This window comes from Sturnus vulgaris, chromosome 2 (genome assembly GCF_052056855.1).
Source record: "Sturnus vulgaris isolate bStuVul1 chromosome 2, bStuVul1.hap1, whole genome shotgun sequence".
Taxonomy (NCBI): Eukaryota; Metazoa; Chordata; class Aves; order Passeriformes; family Sturnidae; genus Sturnus; species Sturnus vulgaris.
Window position 1 is genome coordinate 38,289,459 of NC_142244.1, and position 14,050 is coordinate 38,303,508.

Genomic DNA, 14,050 nt, shown 5'->3' on the forward strand with positions numbered 1-14,050 from the left:
GTAGTGCAGGAAAAAAATATATATATGTTTTTGTGTGCTATTATCGATAATACAGCAATATGTGTACTGGAAGAGCCCTGAGAGATGGGAACATATTTTTTGAACAAAAGCACCATTCTTTGGGAGATCTTGGGCTATGTCACAGAGTTGCTGGTCACTGATGACATCAGAAGGGTGAATACTGGTGCAGCAGAAGCTGCGTTGTGCCTTCACCTTCTCTCCAAATGCAAATCTTTCTCTGCAGATCTCTGCAATAATTTATTAACCCATGTGGCTGGAGACAGGGAGAGCTGAGCTGGGTGTAGAGGTGTGCAGAGGTGCAGACATGATTTATTTGGGCTGGAGAACTGCTGTGGCCAGTGCCATCTTTTAATGTGTGTGTGCATGCACATTGCTTGGTTTTGTGGGGCTCTGCCTGCTTTGTCCTCAAGGTACTGCTTGCTGCATCAGCTCTGAGCAATAAATCTCAACGACCCTGGAACACAGTTTTTAAAATAACGTTTTCAGATTTTGCACTTCTAGGTGAGCTGTTTGACTAATGTCCCTGCAGCAGTAGGAGGCCTGGAGCAGAAAGCTTCCGCTAAAGAGCTGCCTTTTTGTGTTTAAGGATTTGTTTTAGTGCCAGATTTACCCCATGCAGTTTCTTGAATTACGGGTGGTGCAAAGCTGAGATGAGGTTTTAACAGCAGATAGATACCCTAGAAGACTAACTGTACATTTACAGTGGTTTAGGGTAAATAAAAAGTACTGTAACCACCTGAAACTATAACGGGAACTGAAAATAGGCTACGTGTTGGCATGTGAGCTAAAACGTAACCAAAACATGAATACTATTCCTTACCTTCTGAAGGGACTCCTGATATCCTTATAAAATTTTACTCAGGAGCCATGAAATGAAGTTACTGTTATTGAGATACTCAAGATAGTAAATATACTTCTTTACAAAACTAAATTCTGTAACCCAGGCAGAAAAGTCTGATTCTGCTGTCCCACCCTGAGGGTTTTTTTCCATCTGGATTGGGTCCCTCCTGCAGCTGTCTGGAGCAGGCAGGGCTTGGAAGCCTTCCCTTTGGAAACATCTTAAGCCAGTTGTGAAGTTACACCCAAGTCTCTATTGTTTCTACTTTCTTCTCTCTGAACAATTTGTTTCTGTGAAACATCTGCTGCTCTGGCAGATACCCACAGTTAAAGCTCTAAGGCAGAGTTTCTTTGCAGAAATGCAAAGAATATTCCCTGCCAGATCAGTTGCTTGCCAGATGGGATGGTTGATCCCAGCTGAGAGGTTTCCATCAGATGAGACCCTTTAGAGGGGAAGACTTCTTAGAGGGCACATGCAGTGCTTGAGTATAGTTCCATTAGGGAGCTGAAGCATTGTGTGCATGAGCATGCCTGGTACAGGTCCAACGTACTTCCCATCTGGAAATAGGAGGTGGTAAATTGAGGACCACTGGGGCAATAATCAGCCTAGGAATAGGTCAGAATTTACCACCTCAAACTTGACTTCAGTGGCAGAGAGGACCCCCTTGTTTGGGATTCCAGGCTCATCTTTGGAGGTAAAAGCCTGTAACACTCCTCTGTATTTTATTCCTCCTATCCTATCACTTCATGTTCAAAAATGCTATTACTTCTAGATAAGAAACCTTCCTTTAAAAGGTGTAACAGAGGCAGAAATCCTTCTGAAAGGCAAACGTGCTGTGGCAAAGTGCCACCTTTCCTATGGTGGTGGATACACAGCTCACATGTGGCTCACATACGATGGTGCGTGTGTGCTTGAGAAGAGGGAGCCTCCAGCTGAAACACAGAGTCACTTCTTTATTTCCTTGTGAAAGTTGAAAAATAACCACAGCCAAGAACTCTTTTTCTGTTAATGATCCACCTCTGGAGTAGTAGGCTGCCCTTGAATTGGGGGGCATGCCTGAGAGTTTTGCCTGGGAGTGACAGCCACCTTCTTGAGTCACCAGGAAGAATGTACCCCATAACCCAAATGCAAATGACTGACTGAAGATGGATTGCTTGAACTTTGCAAAACAATGCCCTGATAGTTTTGTGCTTGTTCCTGGATAAAGTTCCTTTAAGCAATTGTCTTGAGGAGGCTGCTTCACTGCACTTCACACTGTAACAAAATGTATGAGAGGAACTGGTTAGGGATTGAGCTCCTCTCAACGAAGTGTTATTGTAAAATCCTAGAATGGTTTGGCTTGCAAGGGACCTTAAAGATCATCTGGTTTCATCTCCCCTGTTATGGGCAGGGAACCTTCCTCTAAATCAGATTACTCAGTCTCATGCAACCTGGCCTTGAACACTTCCTGGGATGATTTTTCACAGGTCCCTTCCAACCCAAACTGTTGAATGGATCTATGATTTTCATCTTTCTTACCTTTCTCTTCTTCTGCTGCTGGTATTGCTAATTTATTACTCTTACAATATTTAAATTACATATTTATAAGATATAAAAGATATATTTAAATGCACGTTACTTTATATATTAAAAATGTATTTTTGGATATATTTATATATTCTATCTTAAGACTTCAGGTATGATATCTCTGTCCCGAGCCAAAAGCATTTGTTAGCTTTTTGATTGCTACTCCAGGGCACTGTTGGTTTGGCACAGCCTGGCCTTCAGCAGTGGCATGGCATTGACATTGCATGGCAGGGGAGCATCATGCACAGGGCTGCATGGAGTCCAGAGCCCAAGCTGGGAGGTACCAAGCACAGCCCTGACCTCAGACACCTGAAAGTGAAATTAGCTGAGGTTTAATTACTTATTACTTCTAATAGGTTTGATGGAGAAGTGATACAAATCCCAGTAAATCACAAGCTTACTTATGCAGAAGTGAAAAGATGGAAATAATGGCTTATTTTTTCAATTAGAAAGCATTCTTGCTAAGTAAAACCTTATTAGTTTTTTTTTTTTTATTATTTTGTTCATACCACAGACTCTGACAAAATGAAAACAAGATGGTCAACAGCAGTAAGACATGTCACTGCAGTTAAAACTCAAGAAAATTTTCTTGGATGGTCTGGGTTGTGAAAGTGTGTCTAAGGCACATATTCATATTTCACAATACATTTATGATTATGTCACTGCTAAATGGCATAGTTGCACTTGTGCTAATTCTGCACTTGCAACCTCATTTGAGTCATGATGTTCCTGTAAATACTTTACTGAAATTCTTTAGTCATGATGACTTTTCTCATATATTTTCAAAAATGATGGTGTCAAGCTGTCTAATCTTCCAAGTTTTTAGCAGAACCCCATCACCCAGTTTTAAAACTTTTCCAGTTATGATCATGGTGCCACTCAAACCCCTGCCAGCCCAGCAGAGTAATGCATCAGGAGACTTCTTTGCTTTTTATGTATTTAATGTGCACAAGCCTTTATGCTAAACCAAGGATTTGTTTCTCCACTGTCTTTGCCTCCCTGTGAGGTGGGCAGCCTGCACTTCACTGCTTGGAGTTGCACTGTCCCCAGAAGCCTCGTGGGAGACACCTGGGCTTCTGCACCTGGTTTCTGAAGACACAATCTCACATAAGTTGCTGATGTGTTTCCCCATTTTAGTGGGTCAGGTCCTGATGTGGAAGCTTTATTTCACCTAGAGAGCTGGACTTAGTAAGCTTTCCTGGCTTTTCCATGCAAGATATGTTTCAGTTACTCCTTGGCTGTACTTTAAAAACTAATTTTTTTTTTTTTCCTTTTGAGAAGAGGCTGTTGTTTTTGAGTGGATGAAACAGCATTTTTTGGCTGGATTTCTGGCAATGCAGTTTTTTCCACACTTGGAAGTCAGCCTGTGTGCTGTGCTGGCTGTAACTGCTTCAACACACAAAAACGTGTTGCTGCAGAGTGTACAGCTTGGTGTTCGCAGGATGTGCTAAAATGTAGCCAGGACCGATGGAGTGTTGTTTTGAGCATGCAGTATTGTCCCCATCTCCAGGCATGTCTTAAGAGATATCATAAAAGCATATGTTAATATTGCACCAACTTTTTTGCAGTGAAAACCCAGATTCTGATGGTAAATGGAGTGTCAGGCTGTTCTCATGCTTCTGAAGATGGTGTGTACCCTGAGGGTGCTGATATGTGATTTGGTCAGACACCATTGAGGCATGTCAGCATGTCAGCAGGTTTTTTTAAATCCTAAAGAAATTAATTTTCTGTTTATAATTTTGTACCTACTGCTAATAAGGTAACTCATTAGTCCTACATAACACAGAAATCTGATTAGTTTATCTGTGTGAGGGGAATTATTATTGATTAACAGTTCGATCCTCAGATGTATGTGATGGAATGTAACTTGCTGCCTGCATGTGATATTTAGCACTTCCGTGGCCGTTCCCAACGCTGACATGCACAAACGTCTCTGAGTCTCCTCTCCCTCCAGGAGGTGAGAAAGTTAGATGAGGACACTGCACCAGGCAAGCTGTGAGTTGCCTCATTTCTCCTGAAGGGTCTCTGGTGGCACTGAGATCCACAAGGATGTGTCCAACTCGAAACACACCTTTCCACCATCCAACCAAAAAAGATTAATGATGTGTGTTAATGCTGCTCTTGACACCAGTAGTAGCAGAGCCCCCCAGAAGACTTCACTCAGAAGTGAAGAGCTTGGACACAAACAAAGCCTTTTCACTGTCAGCTTTCCCTTTATTTATAGAAATATATCTGTGGGATAAAACATATATCTGACTTGTACCTACTCAACTTGCTTGGTTGCTGTAGGAGAAACATCCTGAGTGAAGCATTGAGGAGCATGAATCTCTCCATATAGAGTAGGGCTGTGGTTTTCATAATCTGGGGTTTTTTTTTCCAGATGCACTTTTTAAAATGTCTAGACTTTTGAATGATCAGCAGCTCATCAGTTAATGTTGCTGGGTCTGCTGTGCATGGGGAAGCCCCATGCCTCCCTGCACTATGTGCATAGTTGCTTGATGCCTCCTGGAAGTGTTGGATGGATTTATTGAGCACTGTTGGGACCTTCTCCCTTCCTTGAAGAGCTATGTTTAGGATTGCCAGAGCACAGGCAACTGGATTTAGCTCACCTGCAATGGCAAGTGTGGTGGGAGGAGTTGAGAGATGTCAAGCTCTGCAACCCCAAGTGCCTACAGTAAATCGTTCTCCCATGATTTTAGAAAAGACATTCCTGGAGATTTCAATGCTGCAGCATGCCAAGAGCATGCATCCTGTGCACTTGTAGTTTTGCCACCATCAGTGCAGAGGCATGCATGATCCAAACTTTATTGGGAATTAAGTCCCTCTTAATTTTTCTAGTGTGAATAGAAGTGAAATTAGACCCTGTAGAGATGAGGAGTGAGGAAGGTGGGCAAGGAAGCAGAGGGAAGTCCAGCCTGCTCGTTTGCAGAGGGGCATGAGCTGGGCTCATGCTTGCTGAGTGAAGGAGCCTGCTTGGGTTGGCAGGTGCTTTGGAAATGAAAATATTTTATCCTGAGTTACGTAATGCAGCAGCATGTCCAGACCTGAATTCCCTGCAATTTTCTGGCCTGCAAGGAATAATTTTCTGCTTGAAATATGAGCCTTAGCTTTGAATTTTGTGGCTCATATGGCGTATGCAATCAGTGTAATATCTGTATACATAACTACTGCTGTTTGAACTTGAGATGTTTGGGTAAATTTATTTTTGTTTATAGCTGTTGGATGATGAAGAACAGAAAATACTTGTTTATTAAGAACTATATAAATACATCAAAACCTGCCTACTGGTTGGATCCAGCAGGTGAAAAGGCTGCAGATCCTTCTCTGTGTCTAATTGCAGCACTAGGTTGTAATGGGGTTTTGAGGTGGAATAGAGCTGAGGTGCAAATTATCAGCATTCCTGGCTTGATAATGGTTTTGGTCTTAATCCTCCAATGGGGAGAAACATTTGCAGCTGTGGATAGTTTGTTTTTTGTTCTGTTTTGTTTTTCATCCAGCTCTTTACTGGGTAGAAAACTGGCTGGATGGCTGAGCTCAGAGAGAGGTGGTGGACGCAGTTACATCCAGCTGGAAGCTGGTCCCAAGGGCTCAGTTTTGGGGACACTCCTGTTTAATGTCTTTATTGATGATCTGGAGAAAGGATCAAGGGCACCCTCAGTCAGGCAGTCACATCAAGGAGAGTGGGAATGCTGATCTGCTGGATGGCAGGAAGGCTCTGGAGAGGAATCTGGACAGGCTGGATCTGAACCTCTGTATGATGTTCAACATAAATGCTGGGTCCTGCACTTGGATCACAGCAAGCTCAGGCAGCATTACAGACTGGGGGCAGAGTGGCTGGGAATCTGCCTGGTGGAAAAGGACCTGGGGGTGCTGGTCGACAGCAGCCCACAGTTTCTGCATTCCATTTTCAGGTGTCTCCATGGGGGCAGGAACTTGTTTGTACAAGTTTGGGTGAGAGAAGGAGAGGTGAAAGTCTCTGGTCCTTGTGCTTTTGGTTTGGGTGGATCTCGCCAGTCTTTTGGTTGAATTGTAATTAATAACTGGAGAATATTGAGAGTATTTATTGCACAGTCTTGCCCAAACAGAGAAACACTGAGGTTCTGGAGCATGTCCTGAGAAGGGCAATGGAACTGATGAGGGGTCTGGCACAGGTCTGATGAGGAGTGGCTGAGGGAGCTGGGGTTGTTTAGCCTGGAGAAAAGGAGGCTCAGGGGGACCTTCTCATTCTGCAACTGCCTGAAAGGAGGTTGTAGTGAAGTAGAGGTTGGTCTCCTCTCTCATCTCTCATGTGAAAAGCAGTAGGATGAGAGGAAGAATCAAGTTGCATCAGGGGGGAATTAGATTGGGTATTAGGAAAAATTTCTTCACTAAAAGAGGGATGAAGCACTTGAACAGTCTACTCAGGGAAGTGGTGGAGTCACCATTCCTGGAAGTGTTTGGAAAACATGTAGATGTGAGAGTTAGAGAAATGCTTTAGTGGTGGACTTGGCAGTGCTGAACTCGATGATCTTAGAGGTCTTTTCCAACCTTAATGATTCTATGAATCTGTGAAAACTAGCTAAGTTTAAAACATGTCCTGCTGTCCTTCAGCTGCATTCCCACCTCTCCAGGTGGTTGCCCTGCTTCGATTTATCCCTCTTGGCCTCTTGTTCTGTCCAGAGTGACCATGTGTGGGGTTGCATGATGGAGTGAAGCAGAGCAGTGACACAATTGAAATAAAACCCCACAAAACTGATCCTGTGTGAGGCTGGCAGGAACAGCCCACGGAGGCTGGTTGGGATGCCAGCTGCATAAACTGCCTTGGGGAAAAACAGCTGTGAAACCAAATTTTCTGCCCTGCTGCCAGCTTTGGGCTCTACTCCTGCTTCATCTCATGACAGGGCACGTCTCTGTGGTGTAGTGTTTGTGATTTAAATGAATGTGGTGAGAGGTGGCTGAGGCATGGACTGGCATCCCATCTCCTGCCCTCGCTGCAGGGTCTTGTCTCTTCCTCAGAGTGGGCCAGGCAGCTGCATCCTGAACACTTCAAACTACTGCAGGGATGTGAGGCAGAGCCTTGCACCTGCAAACCCAAGAAAAGAGAGGGGAAGAAAAACCGAAACCCACACCAAAAAACCCAAGAAAACAAAAATAGAGAAGTTGTGCTCGGCGTTTGTTTTGTTTTTTTTTTTTTTTTCAAGCATGTAATTCAATGTGCTGTGTTACTGAGGCGCACAGCCCCCAGCTGTGGTAAGTGGGGTAGAGGTTGAGACACATCCATCTCTGGGGAGAGGGGAGGGCAGTGTGAGCCTGAGTCAGCAGCAAAGGTCGCTTGGCGTGCAGGAGGAGAGGATTTCGTAATGTGGTCGGTGCAGTGTCTGTGTGTCCAGCACTGACAGCGTGCTGGGGTGGTGTGTGCACTCAGAGGGAGCAACTCCAGTGGGGTGATAGATGGTCAGCTTCTTGTGCCCACTCTGCCTCACTAAGCACTGCTCACTCTTGCTGCTTCCTTCCCTTTCTCCCTTCCCATGCCCTGACTTCTTGTATCTCTTCAGTTCTGGCACTTCATCTCATCATTGCATGGGTTGTTTTATGGTCTTGGCTCATCTTTCAGTTCTCGTTTGGGGTCATTATCACATATGATTAGTCTTGGAGTCTAATGAAGGGGATCAGACATAACTCTAGGGTATGTCTGAGCCATTTAGCATTTCTGACCTCAAAGATCTGCAGAGAAAGTTTATTTTTAAGCTTCCTAAGAAGATAAATTTGAATTTTGGATTGTTTAGGGTGCAAGTAATGGAACTGAAGCCTCTCTGGGTGGAGCATACCCTCTGGGGTATGAAGAATCCCAGGAATAATTATGCAGTGCTGTGTGAGTATCATTAGTCTTGAAATAGCTTTTAGTGGATGATCATGTTTTTCTACATGGCAGAAGCTAGTGTGAAACCTCGAAACTTTGTTAACATTTAGTCTTCATGTAAGAGCACTGTCAATGTGTGTTTCATACTACTTTTGTTACCCAGTCCCAAGCTGGGAAAGCCAGACACAGAGACATGAAACGATTACACAATGTAAGAGCCCCAGAAAATAAAAAAGGGCACTTTTTGGGGGGCTGTTTTTTAAGGTCCCACTCTCTCACTCTACTAAGAGAGGAAGGATCTGCAAGGGCTCGTGTGTTGGAGCAAGGTGAAGTCAGAGCATCCTCAGGATATCTCCAGCTGCTGCTGTTTGGTGGCACTGTGCTGCACTGTGTTCCTGACCTGGGTGAAGTGACCCAGTTGAAGTGACATGTCTGTGCAGTGACTCAGCTGTGCTCCTACTAACCATCTGCTGATGTGATGCAGCTCATTAGTCACTAATTGGTGTGGTTACCCTTTTTTTAGGCTGTTGGAAAGGCCAAAGGCCACCTAGATGTGAAGCAGCTGAGTCAGTCTTCCACCTCCTTTTGCCCTCAGGTCCACCAGACTCTTGGTGCTGCTTGGAGAACTGTTTCAATGTTCCCTGCCAGGCAGAAACAGACTGTCTCAGCTTTATCTTGTGTTCTCTGATTGTTTGACTTAAGCCTATCTCAGCTGTTTGGTGGGGCTGGAGTCTGTACCTGGAGCCTTCTGGTGTGTTGCAATGACAGTGGGAAGACAGCACCCTGACTTTGGACTGAGCATGAGAAGCTGGTTCCTCATTCAACCAAGACTGCATTTACTCCCTTCATCAGCTCTAAAAAAATCCTCTAAGCAATCTAGGGATTTACTGAGGATAGCACTTTCATAATACATTTTTCCCCCCATTCCCCACCCATCTGCCCCATACTTCTGTTATACTGACCATCTTTATCACCTCATTCTTTACCTAATCTATAGGTACTGGTGGGTGAGGTACTGATGTTCAGTTTTGCCTTACATGGTATCTGAACTGATGGTGTGTAAATCTGTCTCTTTTCTGCTATCTTGAGGACTGGTCTTTGATGCCTTATGTAATACCTGGATCCTCCTGGATAGCTAGATTTGGACACTGTCCTTTGCTTCCTTGTCTCTGGGTTTTTCTTTCTGCCTAAAAGCTGAATGTCTTCTGGCCGTTGTTGCTTTCTTTGGAGTTACAGACCCCTTTTCTGGGCCCAGTGTTGGCAGCACCCTTGGGAGCACTGGAGATGGAGGTGTGGATGCTCATCCCTTATGATTTGTCAGCAGCTCAGCTCTGCATTTGTCTGTTTGGTCCTCCCTGTGCTGTGAGTGGTGTAGGAAGCCATGTGGATCTTCCCCCGTGTGGGCAGCCCTGCCTGTCTTCTGTGACATTGTTGAAATACCAGTCTCTGCATCCTGCCAAGGAGCTTGGAGTTGGACATGGTGTGTGCTGGATAATTCCTAAACTCCTCTCTGTTCACTTCCCATTTGAGCAATCTCAAGATTCCTCACAAAACTAAAGAAAATTATCAGAGTAGTAATATTCCTAATAACATCTATTATTTTTCCTCTTCTAAAAACCTTTCATACTTCAGATTGTCTGTTGCCCTACTTTTCACTACACTTTTAGCACATGAGCCCTTCCTTTTTTAAGGCAAGCACTGCTGCTCTTGTTTTAAAATGAAGTCCCCTACCTGTTCTGCCCTCGTGTGTGCCCAAACCTTGCTCTGTGTGTACCCAGTGTGCTCCTGGAGGAGCTCATGGTGTGGTTTGGGATATTTCCCTAATAGGAGTAAATTATGTGATCCCCTCAGACAATGTGACAAAGTCCATGCTGTCCTTTGGAGATGTAGTTAAAAGCAAAGCAAATATTTGAGAACATCTAGGAATCAGTGTCTCAGGTTTGTGGAGCACTGCTTGGAAAGCTGGAAACCAGCTAACTTGTGGGCAGCCAGGTGAGACTGCACAAGAGCCAAAATGGGGCTGAGGTTTCACAGCAGCTGACTTTGACTACGTGGATGCCCCGGCTCAGAGTGAAAAGTGCTCTTCTCCCTTATCTGAGGAGCCATGTGTGTGCCAAGAGACCTTTGTTCTGAGTATTTGGAGTAATAAAGTTCAGCAGGGATAAAAGGGCTTGTCCCCACCAGCTTGGTTCACACAGTGTTGTGCTCTCTGTCTCTCTTGCAGCTGCGTAAATGAGTATGGAAGATTATGATTTCCTCTTCAAAATTGTTTTGATCGGCAACGCCGGGGTGGGGAAGACCTGCTTAGTCCGTCGCTTCACTCAGGTAAGGCTGCCCAGCTCTTGGGTTGTGGAGTGTTGGGATGGGGACAGCACTGGTATGGGAGCGTGGAGCCTGTGCTCTGCACTGAGGGCTCTGCCAGTGTCACAGCTCCAGAGCATTTTGATGTTCACACCCTTGGTGTGTACATCGCATGCAGTGACACACGGGCACAAGCAGCACATCTGTATCTAATGCTGCACCTGGCTCTCTGCTGGAGTTTGGGTTAGAGAAACCTCATCCCTCTGAAGGTGGAAAGTCCCCTCTGAAAACCACTGGGAGAGCTCCTCCTGTTTTGGTGGTGTTCTGGACCATTATAAGACCAACACATTCCCTGGTCTCCTCCCCAGACTTTGCTGCACAAAGTGCTCTGAGTTACTTGTCATTACTAAATAAATAATCTGGATCCTGAGCTGTCAGTCCGATGTTTGGGTTTTTTTGTGTGTCAGAATAGCCCTTATGATCCAGGCCAAGGGAAGACTTTGCATGATGCATCATAAAGCACGAGTTGTGGAGTTTTGGTTGTACTCTCCACTAGGAATTGTCAGCAATTTTCCCCTTTGCTGATAATTTTAGCTTTGAAGCTGTAGTGATTTTTAGATGCTCTACAAAAACATGTGGCAATAAAGCTAGTCATACCTCCGAAAGGTTAACAGCAAAAATCTTTGGCAACTTCTGCTGCTTGTTCCTTGGCAGCACAGCTGCTGTAGGGGATGGATGTGCCCCCAAATCAACAGGACTTGGTAGACCAGAAATCAGAAAGCTCTCATTTAGTTTGTTGCAGCTCCTTTCTGATTGTGCTGCAATCAAATACCACCAGCATTGCACTGTCCCTTGCCATTGCTGCGGCACTGGTGATGGCTGGCTCTGTGCTTTGCTCCCGAAATGCTGTGCAGAGGTGTGACCCCATTGTGGAGACCTGCCAGAAATGCCTATTGGTGCCATAGGGTGATGTGGAGGGAGAAGGGAAGGCATGAGGTTGCAAATGCATCTCATCCCACAAAGACGTTCACACATCTTTAGATGCATTGAGAAGTAGGATGGAAGGTCCTCACCCTTCCCCTGCTTCTTCCAACTGTACAGAAGGGCCTTCCCCCTCTTTTTTCCTCCTTTTCTTGTATTCCTACCTCTGAAGTAAATGACTTCGGTGCATAACTAGGGATGTATAAGGCAGGGAAAACACAACAGGGTTGAATTTATGATAACCTTCATGCTGGGGAACAGTCACACTCTCAATGTGATGGAACTAAATGTTATGGGAAGGGAATACTGAATAAATAGTTTTAAAGATGGAAAAGGATGAGGATTGGCACCCGGTGAGACTTTTCTCTTGTTGTAGAAATAAATTTAATCAAACCCTTGTTTTTTTCCAGGGCCTTTTCCCACCAGGGCAAGGAGCCACGATTGGGGTTGACTTTATGATTAAAACTGTGGAGATAAACGGTGAAAAAGTAAAGGTAGGAGCCTGATGATTTAAAGTGTAAATTCATGTGGCAGTGCCATAGCTGAGGTTTCTTGCTGCAGCCCTTCCACTGCTGGAAGACACTCAAGGAAGGTCAGAGCTGTCTGCCATGGCTTGGGCAATGCAGGGTCTAACAATCAGTGTGCCCCTGTCCACCATTACTAGCAGGATTGTAACAGTGAGCCTACTGGAGGGGAGAAAATGGAACAGGGAGACCTTGCAAAACTGTTGTCCTTGCTTAGGAGACAATAAGGTTATGCCTGGCTCAGATTGAGGAAGCCCAAAGTGTTTCAGTGCAGCCTCTTCTCACTGTGTTTCTGGTAAGCAGAAATTTGTTGCATTCCCACTGGGATGTGCTTGAGGAAAGTCTTCTGTGAGCTCCCAAGATGGCCATTGGGGAGAACAGACATCTGGACTTGTGTGCACAACGAAGGCTCATCTTCCACTTCTGCCAAGTTATGGTTTTGGGAGACGCAGAGTTCATCACAGTAGCTGTGTTTCAGCCAACAGGTTGAACTGCAAAGGGCAAAATTCTCCATATTTTTAACTCTTTCACCCTCTAAAATAGGGTGGAACCTACTGGGAAACTGTCCTTGTCCTGAGCTGACTCCCTAACTGAGCCTGAACATCACTTGGCAGAGAGCTGCTTTGCCTGGGCCAAAATACACAAAGCGTGAGATTGGAGGCCAATCTCATGCTTTAATGGGGTCCATGGTTGGGTTCCAGAGCCCAGAAATGTTGGCTGCTACCACTTTGTTCATTAGTAGAGGTTTCACTTGAGCTGCTGGGGTATCTGAGATGAGAAAAAAGTACAGTTATTTGAGCCTCTAATATCAAGGTATCCATGGTCCCTGAGCTGCTCCTGGATTTACTCTGCCTGCATGAAATTCAGAGGTATCAAAGTGAAAACCAGCGATTTCCCCCTTGCTGTCTTTATCAAACCCAATAGTGAGCAAATGCAGGAGTGACACCAGTGTGGCAGTGGTTGGGTGTGACACTGAGACCTGTTCTTAAGCTTGTGTAAGTGATGGGATGGAAACAGTGGACTTGGGCAGATTTTCAGCCCTGGGGATTTTTTTTACCTGTACCACAGCACCACAGAGGGGTTTTAAGAAGAAAATAGGGTGTTGTGTTGCTAAGTTTAGGATGTATTTTAAGAGCCATGGTCTTGTCAGCAAGCTGTGACCGTGCTGTGTGAGGAGCTTACAAACCTATGGGAAGGGGTGCTGCTCCACCAGACCTTCCCACCTGAGGAGGTGAAGGAAAAGAGGTAGAAAATCCTTCACCTGGTAAAGACCAAGTTTATACTTCACAGGTGGCTGTGCAGGTGGGCCAGAGCAGCAGGCAGGGCAGCAGTGAGGGTAATGGGTGGCCCAGGTGGTGCTGGTGCTCAGCTTGCTGGTTGTGATGCTCATCAGCAGGGCTGGCCAGGACACCAATGCTGCTTGTGCCAGGCTCCTCAGACAGCAGAGATATTTCTCTAAGCCAAAAGCAGCTCCAATGAAGCAATTCAGAAGATCTGAGCTGGTAAATGGTGTAATCTTTCTTATATATAGAATTTAAATCAGCGGCCTCAAAACTGTCCTAATCATTAGAGGGAGAAAAGCAGTCCTGGGGGACATGAATCCCATCCGCTTCAGACAGCTCTCCTTTTCAAGCATCTGGTTCTCTGTCAAATTCTGCTGGAGCCTTTAGAACATCACTTGTGTATGAGGTGTGGGGTTTGTACTGGTGAACTTACCCTCAGGATTTGTCTGCGTTTGAAGTGTTGCTCCTGTGATATAATCCTGTCTTAAGACTAATTTGGACTGAGGTGCAAAGTTCTTAAGAGAATATTGGAAGCAGTTGTGCCGGTATGAGCTGTCTCAGGGGCAAGGATGGTTCAGGGAAGTTCTGCAAGCTAAATGAAAAGTCTCTGCTGCCCTGCAAATGTCTGATGTCCTCTCTGAATCACCTTGGGGCAGGATTGTGTGTCACAGAGCCTTAGCAAATGCTATCCGGTGTA

At 45.1% G+C, this 14,050-nt stretch overlaps 1 protein-coding gene across 2 annotated transcripts in view; it reads left to right on the forward strand.

Annotated features, from left to right (window-relative positions):
- The window catches only part of RAB30 (RAB30, member RAS oncogene family), a 40,590-nt gene that overhangs the window by 20,805 nt on the left and 5,735 nt on the right, over positions 1–14,050 (forward strand). Inside the window, exons 1-3 of one of the 2 annotated variants that reach the window (XM_088159289.1) lie at positions 9,726–9,744; positions 10,489–10,589; positions 11,957–12,040. In XM_088159289.1, the coding sequence (XP_088015415.1) occupies positions 10,497–10,589; positions 11,957–12,040 (177 nt within the window). In that variant the 5' untranslated portion in view covers positions 9,726–9,744; positions 10,489–10,496. Of the gene's footprint in view, positions 1–9,725; positions 9,745–10,488; positions 10,590–11,956; positions 12,041–14,050 lie in introns of those variants that run through there. The other variant, XM_014875756.2, reaches the window with a different exon arrangement.